The sequence below is a fragment of the Semicossyphus pulcher genome, unplaced genomic scaffold, assembly GCF_022749685.1.
Source record: "Semicossyphus pulcher isolate SPU_LCO1_2020_fin unplaced genomic scaffold, fSemPul1.0.p SCAF_27, whole genome shotgun sequence".
Lineage (NCBI taxonomy): Eukaryota > Metazoa > Chordata > Actinopteri > Labriformes > Labridae > Semicossyphus > Semicossyphus pulcher.
In genome coordinates, this window is record NW_027211701.1 from 226,382 (window position 1) to 242,500 (window position 16,119).

The 16,119-nt window shown below is 44.9% G+C and overlaps 1 protein-coding gene and 1 long non-coding RNA gene across 2 annotated transcripts in view; one reads left to right on the top strand and one right to left on the bottom strand.

The window, feature by feature from the left end:
• Window positions 1-2,622: 2,622 nt before the first annotated feature.
• The window catches only part of LOC138604940 (uncharacterized), a 26,931-nt gene continuing 13,434 nt past the window's right edge, over window positions 2,623-16,119 (bottom strand). The window contains exons 7-14 of the mRNA XM_069676977.1: window positions 15,695-15,863; window positions 11,333-11,463; window positions 10,901-10,978; window positions 10,765-10,794; window positions 10,573-10,641; window positions 10,350-10,457; window positions 5,039-5,167; window positions 2,623-4,292 (exon numbers count right to left, since the gene is read on the bottom strand). Coding sequence (XP_069533078.1) covers window positions 4,203-4,292; window positions 5,039-5,167; window positions 10,350-10,457; window positions 10,573-10,641; window positions 10,765-10,794; window positions 10,901-10,978; window positions 11,333-11,463; window positions 15,695-15,863 — 804 coding nt within the window. The 3' untranslated portion in view covers window positions 2,623-4,202. The remainder of the gene's footprint in view (window positions 4,293-5,038; window positions 5,168-10,349; window positions 10,458-10,572; window positions 10,642-10,764; window positions 10,795-10,900; window positions 10,979-11,332; window positions 11,464-15,694; window positions 15,864-16,119) is intronic.
• On the top strand, window positions 7,477-11,792 carry LOC138604941 (uncharacterized). Its single transcript, XR_011309306.1, has 4 exons — window positions 7,477-8,315; window positions 8,843-8,992; window positions 9,076-10,418; window positions 11,339-11,792. It is a non-coding gene; the product is annotated as an uncharacterized lncRNA (long non-coding RNA).

Here is a 16,119-nt window from a genome sequence, read left to right on the forward strand (position 1 = left end):
CACATGTAAATAAACAGAGTGACACCTTCAGCTCTATCTTGTGCTGCATTCAGGCTCATGTACACATTTTGCAGACTTAACTGGGTGCTGATTGTATTTTCTTACTTTATTTACAAAGTGGTGCATCATGGGTAATGTCAGTGTGTCTTTGGGAGTTGGGTGGATAGGGTGTCTCTGTGCTGGATGTCTGACGTGACGCTGGAGGAGGGGGAGCAGCTCGTTCTTCCTCTCGGCCTTCACACACTCATCATGCTGCACTTTGTTCTTTCAGCTGCTTCAACAAGTTAGTCGTGTTGCTTTGCGGTGCAGACGCAGGTTTCATGACCTCTCTGCTGACTATTGTTTCTTCTTCACATCACTTAAACCTGAAACACCTCCAAACAAGCGCTGACGAGCCGCTTCAGGGGACCAGCTCTTCGTCTTCCAGACGTTTGACTTTAGTTTCTCCGACCGTCTCTGTTGTTTACTCTTCCTCTCTAAACTGCTGCTGAGAGGTCGGCGCTCAAACTCTCCATCGCCCCCTGGGGGAGGGGCTGGTAGTTTAGGGAGCGCTTGTTTTGATCTGCAGCAGAGTTTTCTAGGGGCGGAGTCAGTCATGTTTATTTAAATGTGGAAGAAAAAATCGTGATCAGGGTTAATGTTTGATTAACTGTGCAGCTCTAATTCAGATGAATCGATCATTCAGAGTCTCTGATCATCTCTGATGTCTAATAATGAATCACATCAGCTCTGAGTATAACATGAAAAAACTTTATTGACACGTTGTTTCATTGACGGAGATGATCGTACAGAATGAAGGAGTTTAAATGAGAGTTAGAAACCAAGTTCAGAAAGTCCACAGGCGGAGGTGATCTGAGGCTCCACCCATCACATGACCTCCACCTGCACTGAGTGACATCATTAGGCTCGTTGGAGATGAGTGAAGCCTGCACAGAATCGATCGCCGCCTTGCCGAGCACATCACATGACGGTTAGAATGTTGTCCGACCCCGCACGAGGCGGTCGCAGGGCCAGGCGCCGCTCTCCACCGACTGCACAACGCCGTGCAGGATGGGAAACGACTTGCTCTGGTTTGAGTGACTCGCCTACTGGCTGACCCCCCCCCAGAAGTGACGAGACATCTATCTTATTCATCAAACTTGAACATTAAACTTGATGAAGTTAAACGCTGTCTGAATAAACATCTGCAATGATGTTTATATCAAATAATGTCAAAGAACTTATTTAAAGAAGCTCTCAGTAAACAAACTCCTGAATCCAATTCAAACAACAGCTGAAGACTGTATTCACGTCAGTTCACAGTGAGCTGTTAGTGTCACAGGTGTATGACGAGGCGAGCCGGCAGCCATCTTCATCGAGCCTATTGATATATTATGACATCATAAACAGATAATGACATGTCACCATTCATCTGTTAATGGCTGCTTCCCAAGTCTCTTAAATTGCATCCATGTTTCCATCACTTGCGTCGTTCACTTGCGTCCTAGTCCCTCCCACCAGAGATGCATGGAGAGACGCGAGGAAACCAAGAGAGGAGAGAGGAAACCAAGAGAGGAGAGGAGAGAGGAAACCAGGAGAGGAGAGAGGACACGAGGGAATGTTTTTTAAGAGACATGAGACGTCCTTCGATGAAGCGTCACGTGCTGCGACGTCCGTTTGTGATGATCGCGTCAGCTGATCACCTCTGGATCAGCTGTCAGTCTGCTTTAACAGCTGTTTGTGTCTGCACACATGTGCTCTGTATTAATTCATATGAAACACACAGTAACAGTGTTTCCTCTCTGTAACCTGTTACCTGTGTAACAAACACCTGCACATGAAGAACAGGCTGCAGTCTGTGTTCCTGCTGCAGAGCCAGACGGACATTTCCTACAGCACTGTGTCTTTATATTATTTGTTCATTATTTACATTTGTGATCACTGATCATCTGATCTGAGTTAATTATTTAATAAGCCCAAATACTGTCTGTTCATGAACTATGAACATTATTGATTAGGCTCAAAGTTTCAGGATAAATAGAAATCACGTCACGCTGATCAAACCCGACCTCACTGATGATCACGCTCACACGTAGTGTTACCTGCTGACAGAGAGACTCTCCTGCTCCCTCTGAATTCATTCATTCATCTGTAATAAAAGTTAGCAGGGGAATAACTGATCATGACGAGAGGTATTTCTTTAGATTACATTTAATAGAAATTAATCTGTTTTTGCTGCTTTTGATTTTTAGATGATTTTTACTCAGATGTTGACCCAGAAAACAAATCAAATCTGCAGTTATTCACTGCATTTTATATATTTTACGACAAGTTATGATCAATATTTCGTTCTAAACGATCTCAGCTTGTCAGATACCAACTCATTATACCGACGTTGTTTAAAGTCGGTTTCAAGGCGCCCTGTAAAGTCTGTTTTAAGGTCCGCTTCTTCCTCTCTGCGATATGAAACTCCGGTGATGTTGTGAAGTTTCACATCAGTCCGATCTGCTGCAGCGTCCAATCACGAACTGATCTGTAGAAAGGGGGCGTGTCGGCCAGTAAAAGACTTCCGTGGAGGCTGCTCTCGTGTATCCTCGCTTATCGCTCCTCGGAACTCCCTTCCGGTTCGGGCGAGGAGCGAGGAGCGAGGAGCTATCAAATAAGAGACTTGGGAAGCAGCCATTGTGACTGATCATACAGACAGGAAACAGGAAGCTGCTACTTCCTGCTTCTCTGTGATTGGCTGATATGTGTCAGGTGTGACCAATGAAGCGGAGTTAGACCCAAACATGAGGTAGACGCTGATTTAGCTTGTCATCTGTCACGATCAGAGTCCTGCTGAGACCCGGATACCAGACTCTGAGACCAGAACCAGCAGGGACCAGAACCAGCTGAGACCAGAACCAGCAGGAACCAGGACCAGCAGGAACCAGAACTCTGATCATCAGACTGTGTATAGTGTGTAACAGTGCGTCGTGTTGTGTTGTGTATAAGGAGCACTTTCAGGTGAGGCCTGCAGGTGTGTTCACACTGAGGTTGAAGCAGGTTTAGAGGTGAATGGTTCCACACACACACACACACACACACACACCTGATGCTCTCAGGTATCTCAGACACAGGCTGTATAAAACATGGATATTTTTCATAGACTGTATATAGAAAATTGCAGCCAAAGTGACCATATATGGACGAGAGGGAGGAGCTGGAGAGGAGCCAGGCGGTAGTTTTCATGTAAAACTAGCACTAGCTTGATTAGCTATGTGCACCTGTCAATCACAGTAACTGTGGTTTTAATTGTGATGCTAATTTTGGCTCAAACAGGATTGAAGCTAAATGTTGCTACTGATCAAATAATGAGCAGCTCCTTAGAGAGTCTTTGAACGTTTTCAGCTACAACTTCCTGCTCAGGTGTGTCACACACTCGTTAACAGGTCCAGGCCACTAAAAAGACACAAACGTAGAGGTAAGAAGTGTGAACACTCCTACAGGCACGAAACATTTCTCTGCTAGCTGTTAGCTGTTAGCTGTTAGCTTGATCTGAAAGTCTCTCTGGGTTCTTGTTTTACATCCATCACGTCACTGAGTAAATAAAAAAAAGATCATCTGAACGAAGGCGGCAGACCTGATCCAGAAGTCCCACGGTATATATGAGTATCATGCAGAGTCACTGAGGTGAGTAAGTGAGTGAGTGAGTGAGTGAGTGAGCGAGTGAATGGATGAGTGCATGTTAATGTTCAGTGTGTTATTCTTGTAACAAATTAAAGAAACTAAAGATTGATGCTTAAAACAAGCTGACATCATTCACTGCCTCCTGCTCGGTGACCTCACAGTGAGCTCGGTGACCTCACGGTGACCTCACTGTGAGCTCGTCTGCAAAAGGAAAACTTCGGATACTAACTCGGGCCGTTCTGCTTCATTGGGACACTTTGAGTCAGAGATGTACTGTATGTATTTAGTAACTGTCAGTGACCCAGCAGGACTGTGTATGATGTCAGACATGCTGCTCCTGAACTTTAAACTGATCCCAGCGCTGTTAAACACATCACGTTCTGTTCCACATGCTAACACGGCTAACGAAACATCTCCTTCTTCCTCTCCTCCTGCAGGAGTTAAACACTGATCAGAGATAACCCACCCCCCCACCCCCCTGTCTGGCACCACTCTGCCTCCCTGTCAGAGAGAGGGGGTCAACAGGGGGTGCTGTGTGACGAAAGACAGCGTCTCTACAGGAAGTTGGTGGAGTTTTTCCCTCCATCGATCTGGAACTGGAAGCCACCATCAGAGGAGGGGGGGGGCACCGGGGCCGAGTCAGCCTGGAGGGGGAGGGGCAAAACAAATCAGTCATGTGATACATTTAGAACACTAGCCTCTTTACACTGCCAGTTCAAGGTGGATTATTACGCCTCCCTGACGTCTCGTGTTCTATGTAGAACACACGGAGGGTGGGGCGAAGTCGTTCCGCCTCTGAGCCAGCATCAGAGGTAGTAACCGAGGTCACACAGTGTCCGTGGAAGTAGCAGAGCCGGCAGGGCGGAACAGCGCCTTGTGTGTATTTGAAGCACGCACATTTGTTTACACCTCGCGCACGTTTTGCTTCTGTAACGCAGGAACGCTGTAAAAACACACGCTGAGGCGGCTTCACGCCGGCGTGCGTGGTCCAGGCTGCATGACGACGGAGCTTCGTTACGGCGCTGAGGGGGAACCGCAGTGTAAAAAGGGCTACAGCTGAAACATGAAACATGAGACATGACATCACACACACACACACACACACACAGATACACTAACGAGCAGTCTAACTAGAGGATCTGTGGAGCTTGTCTAAAGGTCAAAGGTCATCAGTGATTATAACAGACTTATGTCAGGATCAGCCACACAGAAGGGTTACCGCTTTAAAGATGTGGACAGGAAGTGACATCACAGGAAGTTAAACCTGTTTATCTTGTTATGAACTCCTAAACGAGGTTTAATTCACTAATGAATCACAGAGAACCTGATGTTTACTATTATGGTCTGTTAGTGTGAGTGTGTGTGTGTGTGTGTGTGTGTGTGTGTGTACCTGTGGGGTGTCAGTCAGCAGGGGGTCTGCAGGTGAGATCATGTTCTCCATCTTCAGCTGCTCTTTCACAGGCTCTGTGCTGCCCTCTGCTGGAGGAGAGCTGTACATGACCGGAGCTGGAGCATAGCCCTGCACACAGACACACAAAAACACACACACACACACACACACACAGATATTTGATTACATTCATTCTCTCTAATGTCCAGCAGGGGGCGACTCCACTGGTTTTAAAAGAAGTCTGATCCTATAGAAGTCTATGAGAACATGCTCCTCCTCCTCTCCTGATGTATTCCCTCAGTAAACATGTTCCTGATGAGTTTATGGTCTCAGTCTTTAGTTTCAAGTCTTCTTCAACACAGCATGATGTTCATTTAGTCACTGATGCTCCCACTGAGAGTCACACAGACCAGGAAGAAGGGGAGGGGTTGGGGGGGGCTACCTGTGATTGACAGGTCGCTGCCATGGAGACCATGGAGAGGTAAGAAAGAATATACACCCTCTAGTCCAAATATGGTTCCAATGAAAATGTCAAACTCAAAATGCTGTGATAACAGTAGTCCACAAACCAATGAGTGATGTCACTATGGCCACGCCCACTTCTAGGCGGTCTACGGAGGCGGAGTCATTCGTACCTGTGTCCACACTGAGGCTGAACTAAAATGCGTCACCAGCTGTTCCCGCCCTTACCCTTGCACCTTGCTAACTAGCTATTATAACTAATGTCACAAAACTTAACCTGTTATTTTAAAGATTATTTGTATGAAGGGCCCTTTGCTTTTTGAAACATCTGTATCACAGCTATTTGATATCTTGAAACCAAAACCTTTAATATTTAAAGTGTACTCTTCGGCCGTTTAAGAGCCCGAGATCTTGTGTTAATTGGCACACAACTAATCTCAGGATACGTCAGGATGCACCTGATGGATCCTTCACGGCCCAGGAAAAGGAGGACACATTTGTCAGCCGCATCTGAAGGAGCCTTTGAATTGGGACAGCCTTCGACGCGCCGCTGTGACGCAATCAGCCTTCAAGCCTTCCTTTGAAGGATGCCAAAAGGACGAGCATCAGATGGAGCGAGCATCAGACGGGAGCGAGAGAGCGAGCATCAGACGGGAGTAAGAGTGAGAGAGCGAGCATCAGACGGGAGCGAGAGAGCGAGCATCAGACGGGAGTAAGAGTGAGAGAGCGAGCATCAGACGGGAGCGACAGAGCGAGCATCAGACGGGAGCGAGAGAGCGAGCATCAGACGGGAGTAAGAGCAAGAGAGCGAGCATCAGACGGGGGCGACAGAGCGAGCATCAGACGGGAGTAAGAGCGAGAGAGCGAGCATCAGACGGGGGCGACAGAGCGAGCATCAGACGGGAGCGACAGAGCGAGCATCAGACGGTAGCGAGAGAGCGAGCATCAGACGGGAGTAAGAGCAAGAGAGCGAGCATCAGACGGGAGCGACAGAGCGAGCATCAGACGGGAGTAAGAGCGAGAGAGCGAGCATCAGACGGGAGTGACAGAGCGAGCATCAGACGGGAGTAAGAGCGAGAGAGCGAGCACCAGACGGGAGCGAGAGAGCGAGCATCAGACGGGAGCAAGACGGAGAGAGCGAGCATCAGACAGGAGCGACAGAGCAAGTATCAGACGGGAGCGAGAGGGAGAGAGCGAGCATCAGACGGGAGCGAGAGCGAGACAGCGAGCATCAGACGGGAGCGACAGAGCGAGCATCAGACAGGAGTAAGAGCGAGAGAGCGAGCATCAGACGGGAGCAACAGAGCGAGCATCAGATAGGAGTAAGAGCGAGAGAGCGAGCATCAGACGGGAGCGACAGAGCAAGTATCAGACGGGAGCGAGAGGGAGAGAGCGAGCATCAGACGGGAGTGAGAGGGAGAGAGCGAGCATCAGACGGGAGCGAGAGCGAGACAGCGAGCATCAGACGGGAGCGACAGAGCGAGCATCAGACGGGAGCGACAGAGCGAGCATCAGACAGGAGTAAGAGCGAGAGAGCGAGCACCAGACGGGAGTAAGAGCGAGAGCGAGCATCAGACGGGAGCGAGAGGGAGAGAGCAAGCATCAGACGGGACCGACAGAGCAAGTATCAGACGGGAGTAAGAGCGAGAGAGCGAGAGCGAGCATCAGACGGGAGCGACAGAGCAAGTATCAGACGGGAGTAAGAGCGAGAGAGCGAGCACCAGACGGGAGCGAGAGGGAGAGAGCGAGCATCAGACGGGAGCGAGAGGGAGAGAGCGAGTATCAGACGGGAGTAAGAGCGATAGAGCAAGCATCAGACAGGAGTAAGAGCGAGACAGCGAGCATCAGACGGGAGCGACAGAGCGAGCATCAGACAGGAGTAAGAGCGAGAGAGCGAGCATCAGACGGGAGCAACAGAGCGAGCATCAGACAGGAGTAAGAGCGAGAGAGCGAGCATCAGACGGGAGCGACAGAGCAAGTATCAGACGGGAGCGAGAGGGAGAGAGCGAGCATCAGACGGGAGCGAGAGGGAGAGAGCGAGCATCAGACGGGAGCGAGAGCGAGACAGCGAGCATCAGACGGGAGCGACAGAGCGAGCATCAGACGGGAGCGACAGAGCGAGCATCAGACAGGAGTAAGAGCGAGAGAGCGAGCACCAGACGGGAGTAAGAGCGAGAGCGAGCATCAGACGGGAGCGAGAGGGAGAGAGCAAGCATCAGACGGGACCGACAGAGCAAGTATCAGACGGGAGTAAGAGCGAGAGAGCGAGAGCGAGCATCAGACGGGAGCGACAGAGCAAGTATCAGACGGGAGTAAGAGCGAGAGAGCGAGCACCAGACGGGAGCGAGAGGGAGAGAGCGAGCATCAGACGGGAGCGAGAGGGAGAGAGCGAGTATCAGACGGGAGTAAGAGCGATAGAGCAAGCATCAGACAGGAGTAAGAGCGAGAGAGCGAGCATCAGACGGGAGTGAGAGCGAGAGAGCGAGCATCAGATGGGAGCGAGAGAGCTAGCATCAGACGGGAGTAAGAGCGACAGAGCGAGCATCAGACGGGAGTGACAGAGCGAGCATCAGACGGGAGTGAGAGTGAGAGAGCGAGCATCAGACGGGAGTGAGAGCGACAGAGCGAGCATCAGACGGGAGTGAGAGCGAGAGAGCGAGCATCAGACGGGAGTGAGAGCGACAGAGCGAGCATCAGACGGGAGCGACAGCATGCCTCGAGTCACCGCTCCAGTTTCTCCGAATAAGAACTGACTTTCTTTTCAGTTATATGGCTTTTTATGAACCTTTTTCCTCTGTGCGTGAATGCCCAACCGGTGAGTTATTAATTAGTAGTAATTAAGCTAATTGATAAACTCCCGAGGGGGTTAATATGCGCAGTTATCCTGTTGAAACTATGACTAAGCTTTACCTCTGTTTGTTCATTACTGTTCCTGGTAAATAAGAATCAATAAGTCGCGTATACTTGGATGTAGGTTATATGCTGTACTCCTGTTTCTGTTCATGGATATAGTCCTGTGTAGTTGCTAACTGCTGTAGCTTCACTCATATGTTGATGCCTGTTGAAACATACCTAGCCACGTGGTTGGCAGGTCTTTGATGTTGCTAGTGTGGATACTGACATGAGTGTTAGCCTGCCTATTGATGGTAGCATTTGTATCAATAAGACTACAGCATTGTTTATTAGTGCTGTGATTGTTTACATTGTTAGTGACTTTATCGGTGCCAGTACTGAGAGTAGCTTTATAGTTAAGTCTTATGTATATCAGCAAAGCCTAGTTAACATGTTAGTAGTTCTCACTAATCTGATATATGTGTATCCTTATCTCCTGATATGTTTCAGAGCACAGACGTCCACCTTTGATATTTGCCATAACTGGCTCTACTGTGCTGAAGTGCTGTATTAAGGACAAATCAGTGGTTAAAGCTCCATCCTGTCTCCCGCCAGTGTGTTCTGACCGACACCCCAGGGCGATCACAGTCCAAATACATAGTTAAGCCTATCTTTCAGTCTTAATTTCATTGAGTCATTTTAGCTCTGGAGAAACATTGATCACTTTAATTTATCCTCTTCAGTGACGACAGCGGTGTGACCAGACGGACCGTGCCGTTCAGCAGGAAGCGCTTTGCTGCTGCAGCTGGAGGAGACGTGTGTGATGTTTCATGTCATTACAGGAACAAGTTATCTTCATTAGTAATGATGTCCATAAATGTGGGTGTTGTTTTAATATGTTTGTTCATAGACTGCATAAAAAGATGGCCGCCATGACAGCTCCCTAAAGTGAAGCAAAACCCCCTGCTGACTGGCTGCGGCAGTGTTAACAGATGGGACATGAGTCAAACTATAAAATATACATCAATTACATTTTTCTCCAACATGGTTTCTGTCATTATAGTTAATTCTTATCATGCTGATTTATGTCCAAGTGGTTACTTTTAATTAGTTATTTGATGCTATAAAAAGGGGGTGTGACCTCATGATTGACAGCTCTGTTGACAAATGGGGCTCCTGCAGCGTTCTGTTCCCGAGTAGCAGAGTAGAGGAGGAATGGCGAGAGGAGACGTAACTAACACTAACACTACAGTCATTGAAGTTTCCATCAGCGTGAATATCTGCTTCAGACCGACACAAGAAGCTGTTCTGCTGTTAAACACGCCGGCGTGCAGGATCCTTGCTGTTTTTTCGGTAAGTTAAGTCTGTGTTTTAGTTAGCAGAAGTGGCTACGGTGGCTCCACCCGCCGATCTCTACTGCGCAGTCTCTGGCTCCAAATGACGCCACCATCCAAAGATGGCAGCGCCTATCGCAGGGCTAATTCCGTACAATGAGAGCAGATGGAGACGCGTCGCCCATCTATACATACAGTCATTGTGTCTGTTACTTGTTATTATGTTTCTATGGAAACAGCTTTTTTTACTCTGGTTGTGTTATCTTTACTGTTCTGACTGCAGCTCTACATGGCTCTGCAAAAAGCTGTGTTAAAGAGATGATATAAAGTGAAAACATGGTTTCATTATGTTAACATCAATACAGTATTTTATATTTATTATATTATATTTTGTGGAAACACGCTCAGTAAAATATGAGTTATCACTGAAACTCTGTTATTTCTTACTGATCCCCGGCCGGCGTCGGGCATCACGTTATACGCGTGCGACAGCAATGACGTCATCTTCGGCGAGTAGAAGTGTTTTTATTGTGCTGATGAGCTCACTATAAAGTCTGTTCAGAGAAGTCCCCATGAAGGGAGCAGGGAGGGGTGAAGGAGAGAGTGAGCCTGTGTGTGGTCTCAAGCCAGTAAAGGTCAAAGGCCGAACACTGACTTCCTGTGTGTTACAGAGACGGTCGTACCATTGGAGCAGCGGGGCCGGGGGGGTACGCTGCTGGAGGAGGACCGTTCCACTGTGGACCAGCAGGAGGGTAGGCCGCATTCTGGGGGGGGTAGGCGGGGTTAAAACCCTGCAGAGGACCAATCAGGAGGAAAATCAGTAAACAGGTGTGTGTGTGTGTGTGTGTGTGTGTGTGTGTGTGTGTGTGTGTGTGTGTGACACTAAGTGCTGACAGAGACACTCACCAGGGAGGGGGGGGGTCCATACCACTGACCTGGACCTGAGGGCTGAGGGGGGGGGTGAACTGTAGGACCCTTCACACACACACACACACACATGAACACACACTTCAGATTAGATTCAGATTAACATTAAACAATCAATAAACCAATATTACTACAGTGTGTAGTTATGTTGTGTAAAGTGTGTGTTGGTACCATGCTGGGGTCAGGGCTGTGGTAATACACCTGCGTGCACACACACACACACACACACAAATAAAATCAGACTCTGTTATAGATTATATAGATTAGATTATTGATTGACACATGGATCAGTGTGAGTCGGTCTCACCGCTCCTGCTGGTCCTGAACTGTAAGGAGGAGCAGGTCCAACAGGACCAGAGGGAGGGGGGGAGACCACGGGGTAGGCCTGGAGAGAGAGAGAGAGAGAGAGAGAGAGACAGACAGACAGACAGAGAGAGAGAGACAGACAGACAGACAGAGAGAGAGAGAGAGACAGACAGAGAGACAGACAGACAGACAGAGAGAGCGACAGACAGAGATAGAGACAGACAGACAGACAGAGAGAGAGAGAGACAGACAGACAGAGAGAGAGACAGACAGAGATAGAGACAGACAGACAGAGAGAGAGAGAGAGACAGACAGACAGAGAGAGAGAGGATGAAGAACATTGTTTGATCTTTAGTTGTTTGTAGATTTTATTTTTGTGTAAAACTGCAGCGTGTGTGCGTGTGTGTGTGTGTGTGTGTGTGTGTGTGTGTACCTGCAGTGTGGAGGCTGTAGTGGGTTTCTTCTTAAAGATCTTCTTCCTGCAGCAGCAGCAGATCCCAGCAGGGATCCCGAGCAGCAGCAGCAGAGCCATGAGGGGGTTCCCCTCCGAGAAGTCGTGGTGGTCTACACGGGGGGGCAAGAACCAGAATCATATTTTAAACAAAGATTCTCAATGAATCTGTGACATCACAGTTACATTGACATCACATGTTCATCACTATGACTGAAAACTGTGTAAGGTCAAAGGTCAGAGTTCAAACTGTTGATTACATCTTTATATGTGATCTGACACTCTCTCCACACAAAGAACAAAGATTTGATGTTTCTTCATTAATCCTTATGTACACTTCACTGTGTTTCTGTGTTCACTGTCTGACTGATTTCATCTGAAGGAAAATTAACACGTGAACTTTGTGAACAGTAACATGAAATAAAAACAAGAAACAAAATAAACTGACTTCATCACATTGTGTTTGTGTTCAGCTCTGTGGAGAATATATCTCTTTATACTCAAACTACATTAAGTTTTCCATTAAACATTACCAGTTTTGATCATACATTAATACACTATAATTATAGTTATTATACTACTATAGTGTTATAGTCTAGTGTTAAGATAAGATAAAAGTGTGTTAATCCCGAAGGAAACTACAGTGCCAGACAGCTCCAAAAAATACAGTACAATACAAATAATACAAAATGCAAACAACAACTCAAAAAGTGTTATTGTGTTGTAGTGTTACAGTGTGGTGTTATAGTGTTGTAGTGTGGTGTTATAGTGTTGGAGTCTGGAATTACAGTAGTGTAGTGTGGTGTTGTAGTGTTGCAGTGTAGTGTTATAGTGTTATAGCGTGGTGTTATAGTGTTGTAGTGTGTTGTTATAGTGCTGTAGTGTGGTGTTAGTGTTATAGTGTGTTGTTATAGTGCTGTAGTGTGGTGTTAGTGTTATAGTGTTGTAGTGTTGTGTTGTAGTGTTATAGTGTGGTGTTATAGTGTTGTAGTGTGGTGTTATAGTGTGGTGTTTAAGTGTTGTAGTGTGGTGTTATAGTGTGGTGTTGTAGTGTTGTAGTGTGGTGTTATAGTGTTATAGTGTAGTGTTATATTGTCATAGTGTTGTAGTGTGGTGTTGTAGTGTTGTAGTGTAGTGTTAAAGTGGTGTAGTGTCATAGTGTTTTAGTGTGGTGTTATAGTGTTGTATTGCGGTGTTATAGTGTGGTGTTATAGTGTTATAGTGTTATAGTGTGGTGTTATAGTGTTGTAATGTGTTATTATAGTGCTATAGTGTAGTGTTATAGTGTTATAGTGTTGTAGTGTAGTGTCATAGTGTTATACTGTAGTGTTATAGTGTTATAGTGTTATATTGTGGTGTTGTAGTGTTATAGTGTTGTAGTGTAGTGTCATAGTGTTATAGTGTAGTGTTATAGTGTTATAGTGTTATAGTGTAGTGTCATAGTGTTATAGTGTAGTGTTATAGTGTTATAGTGTTGTGTTGTAGTGTTATAGTGTTATAGTGTGGTGTTATAGTGTTATAGTGTTATAGTGTAGTGTTAGTGTTATAGTGTGGTGTTATAGTGTTGTAGTGTGGTGTTATAGTGTTATAGTGTAGTGTTATAGTGTTATATAGTAGTGTTGTAGTGTTATAGTGTTATCGTGTTATAGTGTGGTGTTGTAGTGTTATAGTGTTATAGTGTAGTGTTAGTGTTATAGCGTGGTGTTATAGTGTTGTAGTGTGGTGTTATAGTGTTATAGTGTAGTGTTATAGTGTTATAGTGTTATATAGTAGTGTTGTAGTGTCATAGTGTTATCGTGTTGTAGTGTCATAGTGTTATCGTGTTGTAGTGTAGTGTTATAGTGTTATAGTGTAGTGTTATAGTGTTGTAGTGTAGCGTCATAGTGTTATAGTGTAGTGTTATAGTGTTATAGTGTGGTGTTGTAGTGTTATAGTGTTATAGTGTTGTAGTGTAGTGTCATAGTGTTATAGTGTAGTGTTATAGTGTTATAGTGTGGTGTTGTAGTGTTATAGTGTCATAGTGTTATAGTGTTATAGTGTAGTGTCATAGTGTTATAGTGTTGTAGTGTCATAGTGTTATAGTGTAGTGTCATAGTGTTATAGTGTTAGTGTTATAGTGTTGTAGTGTAGCGTCATAGTGTTATAGTGTTATAGTGTGGTGTTGTAGTGTTATAGTGTTATAGTGTAGTGTTAGTGTTATAGCGTGGTGTTATAGTGTTGTAGTGTGGTGTTATAGTGTTATAGTGTAGTGTTATAGTGTTATATAGTAGTGTTGTAGTGTCATAGTGTTATCGTGTTGTAGTGTCATAGTGTTATCGTGTTGTAGTGTAGTGTTATAGTGTTATAGTGTAGTGTTATAGTGTTGTAGTGTAGCGTCATAGTGTTATAGTGTAGTGTTATAGTGTTATAGTGTGGTGTTGTAGTGTTATAGTGTTGTAGTGTAGTGTCATAGTGTTATAGTGTAGTGTTATAGTGTGGTGTTGTAGTGTTATAGTGTCATAGTGTTATAGTGTAGTGTCATAGTGTTGTAGTGTCATAGTGTTATAGTGTAGTGTCATAGTGTTATAGTGTTGCAGTGTAGTGTCATTGTGTTGTAGTGTGGTGCTATAGTGTTGTAGTGTGGTGTTATAGTGTTAAAGTGTTGTAGTGTTATAGAGTTGTAGTGTCATAGTGTTATCGTGTTGTTGTGTCATAGTGTTATAGTATTATAGTGTTATAGTGTTATAGTGTAGTGTCATAGTATCATAGTGTTATAGTGTCATAGTGTAGTGTTATAGTGTGGTGTTATAGTGTTGTAGTGTCATAGTGTCATAGTGTTATAGTGTTATAGTGTAGTGTCATAGTGTCATAGTGTAGTGTTATAGTGTGGTGTTATAGTGTAGTGTTATAGTGTCATAGTGTTATAGTGTAGTGTCATAGTGTCATAGTGTGGTGTTATAGTGTCATAATGTCATAGTGTTATAGTGTTATAGTGTAGTGTCATAGTGTTATAGTGTGGTGTTATAGTGTTGTAGTGTCATAGTGTCATAGTGTAGTGTTATAGTGTGGTGTTATAGTGTAGTGTTATAGTGTCATAGTGTTATAGTGTAGTGTCATAGTGTTATAGTGTGGTGTTATAGTGTCATAATGTCATAGTGTTATAGTGTCATAGTGTAGTGTCATAGTGTTATAGTGTGGTGTTATAGTGTTGTAGTGTCATAGTGTCATAGTGTTATAGTGTAGTGTTATAGTGTCATAGTGTGATGCTGTAGTGTCATAGTGTTATAGTGTTATAGTGTTGTAGTGTAGTGTTATAGTGTAGTGTCATAGTGTTATAGTGTGGTGTTATAGTGTTGTAGTGTCATAGTGTCATAGTGTTATAGTGTGGTGTTATAGTGTGGTGTTATAGTGTTGTAGTGTCATAGTGTTATAGTGTGGTGTTATAGTGTGGTGTTATAGTGTTGTAGTGTCATAGTGTCATAGTGTTAAAGTGTAGTGTTATAGTGTTATAGTGTGATGCTGTAGTGTCTTAGTGTTATAGTGTTGTAGTGTAGTGTTATGGTGTTATGGTGTCATAGTGTTATAGTGTTGTAGTGTAGTGTTATAGTGTTGTAGTGTCATAGTGTTGTAGTGTAGATAGATCACATTGAGCCTCTCAGGTGTTGATGATAAAATAACTCTGGTTTAATATTTTCGTGCAGACGAGCCATTTAAAGTCTCACAGCTCAGTCCGAGTACGTCAGGAATTAGACTACACCCCAAACACTATCTGCTGACTACTGTAACTTAACAACCCATGAGGTACTTTCACTTCCTATAACAAACCTGCCAGACAACGCCACAAGCATACATCACCCATAATGCAGCCGTTCTTAAAGGGGAAGGCTCCGCTGCTGACACGTAACTCAGTCAGCCTGTGGTCTGCCATTGTTGAGCATGTTACATAACATTCTTTATCTTGAAACCAAATACTGACCTTGTATTTTATTTTATTTTTCTGTTTGAATAACTACAGATTGCTGGACAGAAATCGAGTCCCTTAGTTTTCATTCATATATATTAATTAAAAAATTTAAAAAGTTTAGTTTTTTGATTACCAGTGTACATTTATTGGGTAGATGTGTTTTTTTAATTTAAAATGAGTGGACTGCAGACAGTATTCAGATAATGCAGACAACAGTGTTAAATAAATGTTTATCCTAATTCAGCAATTTTGTGTCTTGTTTATAAACATTATTACATGTTTTTTTTTCAAATGCTAAAACAGCAAAATAATTATATTGGCATCATATATCGGCCATTGAAAAACCCATATCAGTCAACCACTGCTACAGACCTCAGCCAACACCAACAATTAGCTCTCACCTGTCAGGTCCATCCTGGTGACGGACACTACTCGGTCCCGGCGGTCCCTCAGCGTGTAGCGGCCTTCATCACTGATGTTCACGTGTCGGATCTCGATGTTCATGGAGTGGGTCAGAACCCGGTCCCAGTAGTCAGGCAGGTCCTGAGACACTCGTGCTCCTTCCCTCACCTGAGGAGACACACTTCCTGTCAGAGGAGACTCACCTGGTACACCTGAATCACACTGAAATATTACACTCTCAAAAAACAAAGAATAGTTCTACTTCCTGCTGGAAAACTTTCAGGAAACAATCAGTGAAGTTCTTCTTCAGAAAACACAACAGCTATCTCTGACACGCACACACACACGCACACACGCACACACACACACACACACACACACACTCTCACACACACACACACACACACACACACACACACACACA